Genomic DNA, 15070 nt, shown 5'->3' on the forward strand with positions numbered 1-15070 from the left:
AAAGGATTAACAAAGTTGACAAACCATTGGCAAACCTAACAAGAAATGAAGAAAGATGCTCTTTACCTAAGAAACAGGAAAATTTTCCTGTATACTTGAAATAAATGTCACGTGATAAATAATCCACTGCTCCAAAGGTTGTCAGGCCTGCAAGGAAACTGAATGTAGAAGGTTTACACTTGTGCCATGTCACATCCAATTACTTTAAAATATGAGCCTGGGATTTCTTCTAGAAAAAGTATTCTCCAAGTCAAATTTGACAGAAAGATGAACCACCTAAACCAAAATACTAACGTGTTTCTTTTAGGTTTTGCATAATTGTCAGGCACTGTTCTTTTGCTCTTGTCGTCTTACTCCAGCCCTATTTTGGTTCCCATTTTTATCCTCACATAAAAATGAAATCATTCTACAGGGCCCACCTCAGGTAATTCTTTTCTTTCCCTTGATAAGGAAACTACTGAGACTTTGCTACCTTTGTCTCTTTTTTTACGTTTGAACTCACGTAGCACTTTGTGATATACCTGTGGGTTCGGATTATTTGTGATGGTGCCCTATCTCCCCCCAGCTCAGCCACAGGTTCTTTGAGGCCAGAGTGTTTTTTCCTGTTCAGTTCTGTGGCCCCCACACTGTGCCTAACAGAGACCTGGCACTGAGCGGACTCTTCTAATCCTCAAGGGAACCAGTGGGCATTGTAACATGGTTTGCGTATGCATTCTTTTTAGAGCAAAGTGAAAGAGAAATGAGTTTCACTGGTGGCCCAACGTTAGGTTATATCACACGAGAAGACAGGCACACAGAGGACTCTGGTCTTTTTTTGAAGGACAGTTTAAATGATTAGTCACTGACTATAGCTAGGAGCCAGCCACTCCTTGGAAACACTATACAGGCTTGGTGTGAGTCAGAACCGAACTCAACGGCACTTAACCAACAGCAACATAGCTGTGCATAGAGTCTAACTGTGTATCGGAGCTCTTTATAATTCCAGAATCATAAAATCCTAGTCAAACTCCTAGTGTACGTTGATTGTATGTTCAGTTACATCACAAAACCAAATTTAAAATGCTGTTTTTCCTTTTGCCATTTCCAATGTATACCTCTTTTCCTCTCCTTCTGTGAATAATTGAACATTGATTGCACTCTTTGCTAATATTTTTCCAAAAACTTGTTTATGTATTATTTCTGTTTGACAGAAATCATAAGCATCTAAGTGTGAGTCAGAAAAAAGGTGGTTTGGCTGAAAGATGCCTCTTTACCTAAGAAAAGGGCAAATTTTCTTCTACACTTGAAATAAATTTAAAATGATAAGTAATACACCACTCACAAGGGCTGTCAAGCCTGCAAGGTATAGTTAATAAATTAATGTTTTGACTGTCGTCATGCTGATTTTTTCAAGCACCACCCAGAGACAAATCAGCTCATTAAGTGTTCAGGTGTGGGTGGTGCGCTCCTTCCCAGTAAGCAAACCATTTGAAAGTTAGAAAACAGCTCAACTGCTTAAGACTTTTTGAGTGGTGGCCTGGGGCTCTGCACAGACCTCTCCCTAGAGCTTCTGATGCTAGCAGAGGGGAGTGCCAGTTACTTCTGAGACCAGATCAGTTTTTGCTATTGAACTTCTAGCTAGCTGTTAAGCGATACATGTGTTAATTTACTTAAGAGGTTCTTGGCCACTAGGGCAGTAATGGTTAAATGCCATCCAGTTGATTCTGACTCATAGTGACTGAGGAATGATGGATGGGTTTGAACCACCGGCGTAGCAGTTAGCAACCCAGTGCTTTTCCTACAGTGCCACACCAGCATATTAGTTAGAATTGATAATTTGTACATGGACTTTACTTTATATGCAGTCGTTTTTTGCCTCCCCTTTTCTAGACCAAAAGGCTTCAGCAGTCAGTGAAAGACCCCTGCCCCCTCATCCATTCAGGATCACAAAGGCAGCAGCTCGCAAAGACCCAGACCTGAGCATTGTGTTTGAAAAGCCTTGGAATGGCAAGTAAGTGGTAACTGATTTTCTTGAAACTGATTGCCCTTGAAATTTGAATTCCTTTGATTCAAACAAGGCAGAAAGAAATTCTCTTGAACAAGATTTTGCCAAGCCTCAGGTGTAGTTGTTATTGGGTGTCTTCTAGTTGGTTCTGACTCATAGAGACCATATGCACAACAGAATAAAACACAGCCCTGTCCTGCATCATTCTCACAATCATTGTTAAGCTTGAGCCCATGGCTGCTGCCACTGGGCCAGTCCATCTCATTGGCGGTCTTCCTCTTTTTTGTTGACCCTGCACTTTACCAAGTATGATGTCCTCCAGGGACTAATCCCTCCTGACAACCTGTCTGAACTATGAGAGACAAAAGTTTGGCCTTCCTGGTTTCTAAGGAGCATTCTGATTGTACTTCTACCAACACAGATGTGTTTGGTCTTTTAACAGTCCATGGTACATTAAGTACTCTTCTCCAGCACCACAACTCAGATGTATCAATTCTTTTAAGGTCTTCCTGATTCATTGTCCAACTTACACATGCATATGAGGCGATTGAAAATACCATGGCAAAAAAGAAAGAAAGAAAAGAATTGACCATGGCTTGGGTCAGCTGTACGCACGTTGGTCCTCAAGCTGACATCTTTGCTCTTCAGCACTTTAAAGAGGTCTTGTGCAGCAGATTTGCTTAATACAATATGTCATTTGATTTCTTGACTGCTGCTTCCATGAGTAATGATAGTGGATCCAAACAGAATGAAGTGCTTGACAACTTCACTCTTGTCTCCATTTATCATGATTCTATTTATTGGTCCAGTGTTGAGGATTTTTGATTTCTTTACAGTGAGGTGCAAGCCATACTGAAGGCTGTGTTCTTTGATCTTCATCAGTAAATATCTTAAGTCCTCTTCACTTTCAGCAAACAAGGTTGTATCATCTGCATATCGCAGGTTGTTATTCAGTCTTCCTCCAATCCTGATGTCATGTTCTTCATATTCTTTGCTTAGGGTACAGATACATTAGCTAAACTAAACTTCAGATTCTTTAGCTAAACCCAGCTGCACTTATTTTTTAAACAAGTGTGTTGCTGTTACCTATGCATGTAGTAAAATCACATATTTATAAGCTAAGCTTTGAATATACTGCATCTTCACAATCCTTTTCATGTACAGTAGCATTTTGTGGGTATTGACCATTGAAGGCACCACATTCCTGCATGTGGGTTGTGCTGATAATAACTGTAAGGCTTGCTTAGAGAACTCTTTGTCTGGGGACAGGAATTCCTACCCTGGCGAGGGTTAGTCTTGTGAGGAGCCGAAACATTAAGTGGTGGTGGGAGGCGGAGTTCTATTCAGGAAGCAAAAGGGAAATGAAGAGGAAGCCTTTTGTGATCAAACCATTGGGGAATAAACAGTTTGCCTATGCTGACCAATTATCTTGAACGCTCTATTCTTTTTTTTTGCTCAGTTCCTTGGATGAAAGTTTGGGAACAGAGGAGAGACTGAAGAAAAGAGAGGCGCCCCTCCCGGAAGGTGCTGAGCCGTGTGAAGGCCGAGCCCGCCTGTTCATCCCTCCGGCCATGCTGCATAGCATTGGGGACTATTGCAGTCGCTTTGAGCACTACCTCCGGATGGTTTCTCATGAGGCCGTTGGCTCCTTCAACCCATGGGTGATAGCTGAAAGGTCAGTAAAATGCAAATGTTCGACCTACAGGAATGCTGAAGGAAGCACCGGTCCAGGCCCCGTATCGTGATTTAAAATGGTGCCCCATGTGTGTCTGAGCACAGTGGCTGAATTTTTGGAAGTAGGTTGCCTCTAGGTGGGTTTAAGCTGCTAACCTTTTGTTTCATAGCCCAGCACTTAACTACTTGTGCCACCCAGGCACTGCCATGTCGAGCCGTAGGACCCTGGGATTCAAATACTTGCTCTTAGGCTGGTGGGAAGGCTTTCTCTGCTAACTGCCTTTTTCAAACACAGGAGACTAGAAACCATCATGGGTAACGACACCCGAAGGACCCCTCTGCCACCTCCCTTACTCAGGAGTCTCATTAGAATGAGTTCCCTGTTGCTGGTAGTGAGGTCGTGTCCCCGGAAACATTTTTGGGCAGAGAACAGTCTGAACTGGCTGGCGTTTGTAAGCAGCAGGTCTTCCGGGTTTGTAGCATTTTTTTTTAACACCTCTCCTCCTGTGGGTCACCTCCCTTGGGAAAGGTAAGTTTCCCAACACTGCCCTACCAGCTACTGAGTATTTGAAAGGAGTATGGTCCTTCTTTTGTTTTCTGCCTACATATGCATTTTAAGTAAATAAATACAAATAAGTATCCATATAGCCTGACTGCCAGATACCAAGAAAAAATAATAAAAGTGGTTGCCGATGTATGGATCCCCTGGGCCAAGAGATCTGAGGCTTCTGGAGTTTCCTGATACAACCACATCTCCTTACTTTTCTTTATTTTTATCAAATATGTATGTTGTTGTTAATCACCATCAAATCGATTCCAATTCATAGCTACCCTGTATAGGGTTTCTGAGGAGTGGCTGGTGGTTTGAACCACCGACCTTGTGGTTAGCTGTCCAGTGCTGATCCTGTGGTGAATATGGGCCTTCTTTTGTGAAGGGGCATCAAAAAGTTATGGAAAAATGCACTATCTTTTCATTCCATTTTCCCTGAACTCTTTTAAGCCCCCACAAATGTGTAAAATATGTTAATCTTTTCGTTCTTTTAAACTGGGGCCTAGTTGAGATTCCTATGGATGTCACAGTTTAAGAACCTTTTGGTGGCATTTCTTTAATGCAGATAGATGAATCCCTGGGAAGGGCAGGGGTGCAGGGGCTGGACTTTTTAAGTCTTTCCTTTCTCCTCAGAGGAGAGTTTGCTAAATGCTCACCTTCCAGGACTCTGGGGAAGCTCAGAAGGCATATTGGATGTGAATGTACTTGGAAGGCCTATGTTGCTACTCCCTTTTTTAGTGTAAGTAAACGTCTTCGAATTATTTAGTGAGTTCTGCCTCAAGGAGAGTGCTTTTAAAATAAGTGTGTTGCTGTTACTTATGCATGTAGTATTCTACTGAGTTACAAAGTCTCTCATTAAAATGGATCCATGTAGTACATACCAATGATTTTTCAAACATCAGGTAGTGGGAAACACCAGTTTCTCTCTTCACTTTCCAAGTATCTAAGCCTGTTCCATCAGGACAACCCTTGTCATTGTCTTTGCTTCATCGTTGGTATTTATTTACCTTTGATTCCTAATACTTACACCCGTATCTTAATTTGAATTTAAAACATTGGACTCTGAGTTCATATTATGAAAGCCTAGGATTTCACTGACGTGCGCCTCCCCCCAACAGTTCCTGCTTCTCCCAAATACGTTCTAATTCCTAGATAAAGCAGTATTCAGAGATTACTACAAATAGACAGCTCCCTTCCATTGAGCCGAGTTTTAGAGCTATTCCAGGGGTTAATAATTGTTTCTTTTTTATTTCCTTCTTTTGTGTACTTATTGTTAACTTCTCCCACTCATTCTCCAACCTAATTTCCTCAGGGTCAAACAGCTCATCTCTCTCTGCCCCTCGCCCCCCTGAAGCCCTGTTTCCTCCCCCAGCCTGGCCCGCTGCTCCCTAGCTCTCTGCTGCAGGCTTCTGTCCTGGGACTTCATCACCACCCTGATGTTGGATTGCTTCCGGTGTGGACTGGATTCCTCAGTGTCTAGCACACTTGTCTTCCCCTTTCTTGATTTAAGTCTCGTATTTTGACAGCACATATCCTACTTGGTGTACTGGAGGGACTTTTTTAAGACTCACTTCAAAGTGTCTTTATTCTGCCTTCACACTTGACTGATCACTTGCCTGGGTTAGAAATGACTGATTGTTTTGTTTTTTTCCCTAAAAATATTCCTTCCTTCTATAGGGGTGAAGTGGGGGAGGGGATTGTCACTTAGCAGCCAGGAGGAGGGTGAGAACTTGACTTCTCATTCTGTAGACTGGGAATCAGTTTCCTTCTTACCCCATACCTCCCTCACATAGCAGATGGAGGCAGCACTGGAGGCACTCACTCCTCTGTGCCAAGACATATGGAAGATAGCTGCCTGGCCAGTTGATTGGAAGAGATGCCCATTCCAAAGACAGGTGATGCAGCGGAATGTGGAATCATCCAGCAGTACCATTCATATCGGGTACGTGGTGGCTCCATACAACAAGCACTGGACTTCAAACCATAAAGTTGGCAGTTGGAGTTCACCAGCCACTCCACAGGAGAAAAATGAGACTTTCTGCTCTCACCAAAATGTACTGCCTTGGAAACAACTCGATGGCACTTAACCATATCCTTAATGTCACATGAAAGTAAAATTATTCTGAAGATAATTTGAAAATGGTTACAGCAGTACACTAACAGGGAACTGCCAAAGTTTAGCATGGATTCCAAAGAGGACATGGAACGAGGGATATCAATGCTGATATCAGAATTAATCTAGAAGAAAAGTACAAAGTGCCAGAAACACGCTTACCTATGTTTTATTGATAAATGGAGAAAGATAAACATTGCCAAGGCTTTCATTTTACGTGGATCCATAATCAACACCCATGGAAGCAACAGTCAGGATAGCAAATGACGCACTGCTGTGGTCAACTGCTGCAAAAACCTCTTTAAAGCATTAAAGAGCAAAGATGTCACCTTGCGGACTGAAGTGTGCCTGCCCCAAGCCCCATGGTATTTTCAGTCACCTCATATGCATGCAAAAGCTGGACAGTGAATAAGGAAGACCAAAGAAGAATTGTGGTGTTGGTGAAGAATATTGAATATACTACTGACAGAACAACAAATAAATCTGTTCTGGAAGTACACCCAGAAGTACTTTGGACATGCTATCAGGAGGGACAGGCCCCCGAGGACATCATGTTAAAGTAGAGGGTCAGTGAAAAGAAGAGGACCCGAAAAGAGAGGGGTTGACCCAATGGGCTCAAGCATAGCAGGCTTGTACATGGGATTGCTGTGAGTCAGAACCAACTGGATGGCACCTAACAATAAAACAGCACTCGCCTCACCCTTGATGCTCCCTGTACTCCTGTCTCCTGAGTCTTCCTGCTGTTTCCTGGGAGACGTCAGCTTGCTTTCCCTGGACATCGCCTTCTCTAGGCTCAGAGGCTCCAGGTTCCCTGAACTTCCTCTGAACTGCGAAATCAGTTGATTCTTCCAGGTGTTTTTCCTCTTCTGAAGACTTTGGTTATGTCGCATATACACTTTTCAGTTGGTTTCCCCCTTGTAGGTTTAAGTGATTGCTTATTTCCCTTATTTTAGTGAAGTTTGGGCAAGAGCAAGGTGAGGCACTTCAGTTCAACCCTCATCTGTAGCTGCAAGTCCAGGAACTTTTAACATATCCGCCCACGGCCATGGAGTGGGCTCCCACTCAGAGCAAGCCTAGAGGGCAGAGCAGAGCTGCTCATTAGGGTTTCTGAGACTGTGGACTTTTGCAGAAGCAGGTTAGCTTCGTCTTTTTCCCATGGTGGGTTCAAACTGATGACCTTTGGATTAGCAGCCCATCACTTAAGCCGCTGAACCACCAGGGCATGCAGTGCTCTTGAAAGATGTGAGAAGACTCCAGTGCACATGTGTCTCCCCTTTGTGTGGGGAGAGAATAAACTAGACCTACTCCTGTGCCCAGACATGCAGTTCTGCAGTGTGCTCGATGCTTTTTCCATCCGCTATCTGGTCGGTTAGGTAAAATCCAGAAACAAAGCCAAGGAAGAGAGTTTTCCTTGTATGTTTTTACCACTTGATTAAATACTGCATTTGGTTCATAAGTGGTTTGTAGATGTAAGGAAAAACTTTCTCAACCTATAAGAAATATTAGATTAAAATCTAGAGGGCAAAGCTATTAAAAATAGGCCTAGATGTTTAAATCTGTGTTGGAAGAAGTACAGTCTGAATGCTAATTCTTAGAAGCCAGGACGGCAAAACTTCATGTCTCATACTTTCGGACACGCTATCAGAAGGAACCAGTCCCTGGAGAAAGGCATCATGCTTCGTAAAGTGGGGTGTTGGAGAGAAAGAGGAAGACCCTCTGTGCAGTACATTGACACAGTGGCAGCAGCAATGGACTCAAACGTAATGACCATTGTGAGGATGGCGCAGGACCGGTCCTGGTTTTGTTCTGTTGTGCATAAGGTCACTGTGAGTCAGAACCGACTCAGTGGTACCTAACAGCAACAAAGAAACAGATGTTCTCTTCCTTGGCCATGCTCTGCCCCCCAGGTGACATCACATCTCAATATGCTAGCTTTAGTTTTCCTAATAACTCCCATTTTTGCTTCTTATTTGAATGTTCCAAAGCTGAGATCAGTTCCTGAAAAAGAAGCCAAAGGGTTGACCCCACTGAATAGTCTCTGAGGTGAGGCAGAAGCTAGCTAAGGCTTTACTTGCTTTTTAAGGTCTTAATTCTTGCTTGCACCTGAAGAAAATAGCACTGTCCAGCGAATGGAGTGGGGGGAGATGCTGTACTGGATGGAAATCAGAGTGGCTGAGAAAGGGAAGGCATAAAGTGGCAGTGCTTTTGATGAAAGCAAACTCTTAAGGATTCCCAGTTTCAAAAATGAATAGACGTCTGGTTGAAAAGAACAGTTTAAACATACTAACATATATTTCTGGCTCCATCCCCATTCCCCCCACTCACCCACCCACCCATCCCGCTCTACGAAGGGGCTTCAAAAAGTTTGTGCAAAATTTTATTATCTTTTTTTTATTGTGAATTGAGTGAAGGTTTACAGAGAAGATCATCAGTTTTACATTAAACAAATCAAATGCTTTGTTTAACCTCAATGATTGCAATCCCCTCCATGTAACGACAGTCATCCCACTTCCTCCCTGAGGTTCTTATGTCCATTCCACCCTCCTTCCCATCCCTTCTCAACTTTGTCCCTAGTTAAGTGCTGAATGATTGAGCATTCCATGGTGGGCACACCTCACTAGTGCTGTTTTCCCCCTATATCTACTACCTAGCTGAAAATTGAGCTAAGAGGGTGAGTTCTGTTCCAGACCTGAAGGGTGGTTCAAGGGCCATCGTCTTGCGTTCCTCCAGCCTCTCTCTGCCCAGTAACGTCAATCTTTTTTATACTTTTGAGTTTTGTTCCACATTTTGTCCCACTCTATCTAGGACCTTATAATATGATCCTTTTCAGAGCAGTTGTTAGTTATAGCCCAGCACCGTCTAGTTTGTCTGGTCTCAGAATCATTGTGACTAGTCCATTGGTCCACTGCACTAGTTGATTCCAAGGATCTTCAAATTTTTATCACTCTTCTTTGTTCTTCACTTGGAGAGAGACCAAAGATACTCACCAAAGTAGGATGTAGAACATCGTCTTTGTGGACTGTGTTCATGTTAGTTGACCATGGTTATCCCCTGATTATATGGTCCAGCAATTCATTGCCTCAAGGTGTTTGATAATATCAGAAGTTTTCATATTTTGTCCTCTGGGTGCTCCATCACACTCATAGGTGTATTTACAGCAAAGGCAAATAAATACCCAGGTGCAAATATCTTTCCCTCTGAAAGCTTTATATGTTTAGGGGTATACTCCTGCTCTCCCTCTCATCCCCATTCAGCCTCTGTCTTTGTCCCTGTATCTACCCGCAGAACACTGTTGTTCCAGGGTTGGGTATGTAGTAGCATTTACTCTTTAACCCTTGTGTACCACTCTGTATCTTCTACCTGTCTTCAGCATTCTTCTAGCAACCTCCCTCTTCTTGCCCTCCCATCACCTGAGTTACCATGTGCCTACCCTCTAGCCAGTGAAAATTTCCATTCTCTTTTCATTACATTTTCCATGAACTTTTTGAAGTGCCTCTCGTATGTTACCGAGAGAATAAATTGTAAAAGCATGAAATCATTAAATGACAGCAAACAAGGAATGTCAGGACAATTTTGGAAACTGTAAAACAGTTAAGTAAACAGCATACAACTTAGCAGACCAGAGAGAGCCCAGTGCCTAATGGGACTGAAGTCAGGAGCCAATCAAGTTAATCTGTGCAGAAGAACTCCTGGGAAGATGCAGGCATTAGAAACACCAGCTGTTTGTGAGGACATGGGTAGGCCTGAAAATAGGAGGCTTGGTTCTGATTCTTGTCTTTGAATATAAGCAGACAGCTCAATGACCAGACATTTGTTGAAAACCATGAAAGATAAGATGAGCTATTATAACATATGCAAATTACTTGTGGGACGCAAAGACAATGAAGTCAGTAGATTAAAAATAAAAATTGAAAACAAATTTTTAAAAATATTTCTTAGAAAACTTCAGCTGTTACGCCATGAGATAAGAACAGGGTGCTGTAGAAAAACGAGATGGCTCCCAGCTACCACTACCAACTGCTCTGAAAGGAATCACATTAGAAAGTCCTGGAGAGAGTGGGAGGAAATGAGGAACAATACCGGAAGCCATCAGAAAGACCAGGTGATGAGACAGATGGAACCACCTGAGACTCTGACCCCTCGTCACTCCTCAGCCCCATAAATGAATGACTCAGCTTCCACCAAACAATAGCAGGTCTTTTCGGGGACGGTAACACTGGGGAGGTAGGCACACCTTAGAACACCTACCATTTGAGGTCAAAAGGGGCAGCATTTACCCCGACCAGGTTCAGAAGGGTTAAGAAAGAGAAGGAGTGGAGACAGGAAACACAGGAAGTGGGGTGCCATCCTAAGGATTATAATTAATGAGAGGAAACAATGGGATCAAGTGTTGAATGGGAAATGATCTGCTATGTAAACCTTTACCCAACTCACAATAAAAAGTTTAAAAAAAGAACAGTGCTATTAAATTTTTTTTTCAAAGAATAAAAACATGTTCTTAGAACATTTATGACAGCTGAAGTCAATCCACTAGAGAGGGATTCAAAGAAAAAGGTCCTGTCTCTGAAAGTAGAACAAAGGCATAAAGAAATAATAAAGGAGAAAATAGTTCTAAAATCGGGAACGGTTGTAGAAGAGCCCATGTAGCTGGTGCCTGAATAACAGGCGGTGAGAGTGAGGAAGGGGGTGGGGGACAGGGTAGCTGTTGAGAAACTGCTCAAAACAGGGTTTAGGGAAGTTTCCCTGAAGGCTGTTAGGTGAAAAGGGTCCTTCCATTGCCCAGTGTGAGTGAGTGACTACATAATACAGGGCGTATCACGAGAGTGAAATTTGAGCATCTCAGTGATGACAAAAGGCTTTGTTGAAAAACACAAGACAAGGAGAAAATCTTCTGAGTAGCTAGATGTTCTGGCATATCTGTTAATAGGCTAAAAGAATTCCCAATTGCAGCGACTAAGCTCAGTGTAAAAACGTATTTCAAGAAGGAAGGTGAAAAGAAAAGTTCCAAACAAGCAAAGCTGAGGATCTTCGCTGCAGGAACTCATAAAAAGGTACCTAAGGGAGCTTCAGAAAGCCCATGGGAAAATAAGATTAAACAATAATGAAATATTCCCGTGAACTTTTTGAAGCTCCCTTGTGGGAGCTTGACTGTTTAACAGTGCAGCTTAATTAGAGTTCTGGTGATGCTGTGGGTCAGGCATTGCACTGTTAAACCACAAGGTAGGCAGTTCAAACCCACTAGCCTCCTCTCCAGGAGACAGATGGGATCATCAGTTTTACAATCAGCAAATTGTATACTTTGCTCGATCTCAGTGATTGAGATTCCCTCAGAGCAACGACAGCTGTCTAGTCCCCTCCCTCCCTGTGGTGCCTTCCCTTCCATCCCACTTCCCATACTTTCTCTACTTCGTCCCTAGGTAAATGTCGCCCATTTGATTTGGAATGCTTGACCGTTCCATGGTGAACATTAAAAAAAGAACAGTGTATGAGTAATCCCAAAGGACTGCCTGCCTGTCCAGGTGTCTTCAAAACCGTGCCAGGACTCAATTCTGATATAACTGGGCTTAATTCTAGAACATTAATAAATACTCACGACTTACTTGCTGAAGGAGCTCTGGTAGCGTAGTGGTTACTAATCGGGCTGCAAACCGCAAGGTCAGCAGTTTGAAACTACCAGCTGTTCCACAGGAGAAAGATGAGGCTTTCTGCTCCTGTAAAGATTTACAGCCTCAGAAACCCTATACAGGGTCGCTATGAGTCGGAACCCACTCCACGGCAAAGAACCACCACCACCACCACCACTTACTTGCTGTCTTCTTTCTTGCCTTCATTTGGAGTTTTTTTTTTTCAGTCCTTCCTATTAACTTTAATTTATACACTTTTACTCTTTTAGTGCCTACTCTAGACTATAACAAGCATCCTGGACTTAAAATCTATCATTACCATCATCCCAGATAACATAAGAACTTTACATTCTTACCATCATCCCAGATAACATAAGAACTTTACATTCTTACCATCATCCCAGAAAGCATAAGAACTTCAGAACACTGAACCCATTTATCTCGTTCCTGGCTTATATGTTATTGTTATCATGTGTTTTAATATAGATACATAAGTACACACACACATAAGTATACTTATACTGATAAGATTATCAGTTACCAAAAAAATCCCAAACCCATTGTCATCGAATTGATTCCAACGCATAGTGACCCTGTATAGGGCTTCCATGATTGTAAATCTTTACAGGAGCTTACAGCCTCATCTTTCTCCCACAGAGTAAAGAGGCAGGTTTGAACTGTCGGCCTTGCATTTGCAGCCCAATGCTTAACCCCTAGAGCCACTGGGATTCCTTCTACTAAAGACAGAAAGAATCCCGTTGAACTCTAGTTACTCGGTTTGTTTTTCACGGTGGTGTGGGTTCGCAGTTCTAGAGCTACTTTATTTTCATATTGATCAGATGAAGTAAATCTATTCTGATTAATCAGAGCTAGGTTTCTGGGTGAGTGCGCCACTGAATGCTACGTGTTGAACTGGAGTTGCAGGTATCTGTGTGAAAGTGTAGTTTGAATCAGAAGCGTGGATGTCTTCCTAGTTTGCCTACTAGGAGCAGCGGTGCCAGTGGCAGTGAACAGAGCAGAACCCAGGTCTGGCTTTCTCAGTCCTGTTCTCCACAGAAAGGTGCAGAGGCCCCTTAGAGAAAGAGCTGGTACCGACACTGGGGCTGGGAGGATATCAGATGGACTGTGCAGCCCCAGAAATGATGTGATCAGAAGATGATGGGATCATGCCAATAGGACACAGTTTGAAGGAGCTCCTACTGGTTAGGTCTAGACCAATCTGAGCATCAACGTAAACACTAATGGAAATCAATTACAAAGTGTTGAATAAAATGCAAGTCTGTAAGGCAAAACTGATAAGTGAATGAATGAATACATGCATTAACAAGGGAGAAGTAAAGTTCTTCATTACAGAATGCCAGCTATGAGATAGAAAGAATGGTGGACTCAGAAATTCACTGATAACAGGCAAGTTTGAATGGAAACAGGATATTTACATTGTCCTGATATATCTATGACAAAGAGGCAATAGAAACTTCTAAGGGAGAAGCTTGACAGATGCCACCTTGACCAAGTGATCAAAGTGACCCTCAGCAGTATTGGAGCAGGAGGTCCCTACTGTGCCATTGGTTCCACACTCAGCCTGTGAGGACACAGCAGACGAACCCAGAGTGAGGGGCATTCTTGGTGAAAACGCCCCGGCTCTTCAAAAGCATGTTAGGGTTGCAAACAATAGAGAGTGGCCAAAAAACTATTACAGATTAAAGTAGACTAAAGAGACATAAGAACCAACTACAACACGGAGTCCTGGATTTGTCAAAGTTTTCTTTCACTGAAAAGGACATTATTGAACAGTTGGCAAATATTTGAATAAGGTCTATAGGTAGGTAAGATGTAATCATAGTATTGTATTTTTTGGGTTTTATCATTGCACTGTGACTGTGTAGGAAAATACCCATGTTTTTAGGAAACACACATGGATCTAAGTTCTTTCCCAGGCTGTCAGAGGGGCATGGAAAGTTGTATGTGAGGAGAGAGAACACAGATTGCAGGACCACCACCACACACACACACACAGAGGTCACACCCCCTCTCCTCAGTCAGGCACCTGTCAGCAGTAAGTCTCGACTGGGGTGGCTTCAAACGTTCTGAGGGTGAGGACTGTCTGTGTGTTCTAGGCTCTTCCCCCTAGCAGGACTTGGGGATGTAAACACCAGGCTCAGCGTCTATTAGAGCAGGTCCTCCCACCTTGTTTTTCTCCTTCAAAAATATCTTGGCTATTTTGGGCATTTTTAATTTCCTTTTAGATTTTGTAGAATTGACTTGTTAAGTTCTCCAGTTGAACAGAGGAATGGTTTCCGTACTTGGCTGTACGTACGTACCTTTAGCTGCGTTGTTTGTCTTGCAGCTTTTCAGAAGAGCTGGTAGATGAAGCCCTGGAGTCGGTGGCTGCTGAACTTCAGGATATGTGTGAAGATTATGCCGAAGCTGTGTTCACCTCTGAATTCTTAGAGGCTGGTACTTGAAGGCCCGTCGTGTCACACTGGAGAAGGGTACTGCCACCCTCTGTGTCCCCGCAGGAAATCTTTCTCCTCAGCTGCCTATCCAGGCCCAGAAGGTACTGCCCACTGAGAAGGAAGGCAATGCCAGTGGTGGCTCCTCACACTGCATTTCCAGTCGTCATGGCAATAGTGCTGGGAGTTTATGATGGAATGTGTTATATTTATCAGTGCCCGGAAACATTGTGAATCGATTAGGACAATATAGCATTTTCTGACTTGTATGATTTTCCTATCGAAATATTATGTTTGTTCTTCTGACTCCGTTTGGTGATCAGAATACATTGAAAAGTAACAGAAAAACATTTAACCTGAAATAAAAAAAGTATGTTTAACACCGGGATTCAGATTGCTGTTGAACCCATGTGTAGCAATGATGCCAACAAAAGTCCAGTGCCTACTTGGTCCTATTGCCAGACTCATGTGTCTGTGTTCAGCAATTTCCTGTAAGGACAGCTGTCTCCATCTCTTAGGCTTCAGACCTATGCAGGGCCCCGAGTTTGGCTTAACTGCCCAGCTCCTCACTACTGCCACTCACTACAAACAGGAATCCACTCATTCATTATCAGTGCACAATGGCAAACACATTTCTCGACCGTTCAATCGCTAGGTGGTTTTTCACAATTT

General features: G+C 43.0%; 1 protein-coding gene across 1 annotated transcript in view; it reads left to right on the top strand.

Annotated features, from left to right (window-relative positions):
- Positions 1-14592, top strand: part of KIAA0753 (KIAA0753 ortholog) — a 72437-nt gene extending 57845 nt beyond the window's left edge. Inside the window, exons 16-19 of the mRNA XM_006863479.1 lie at positions 1870-1990; positions 3444-3659; positions 14293-14402; positions 14465-14592. Of these exons, the coding sequence (XP_006863541.1) occupies positions 1870-1990; positions 3444-3659; positions 14293-14402; positions 14465-14592 (575 nt within the window). The remainder of the gene's footprint in view (positions 1-1869; positions 1991-3443; positions 3660-14292; positions 14403-14464) is intronic.
- The last annotated feature ends 478 nt before the right edge of the window (positions 14593-15070 follow it).

Source organism: Chrysochloris asiatica, unplaced genomic scaffold (genome assembly GCF_000296735.1).
Source record: "Chrysochloris asiatica unplaced genomic scaffold, ChrAsi1.0 scaffold00054, whole genome shotgun sequence".
Classification (NCBI taxonomy): Eukaryota; Metazoa; Chordata; class Mammalia; order Afrosoricida; family Chrysochloridae; genus Chrysochloris; species Chrysochloris asiatica.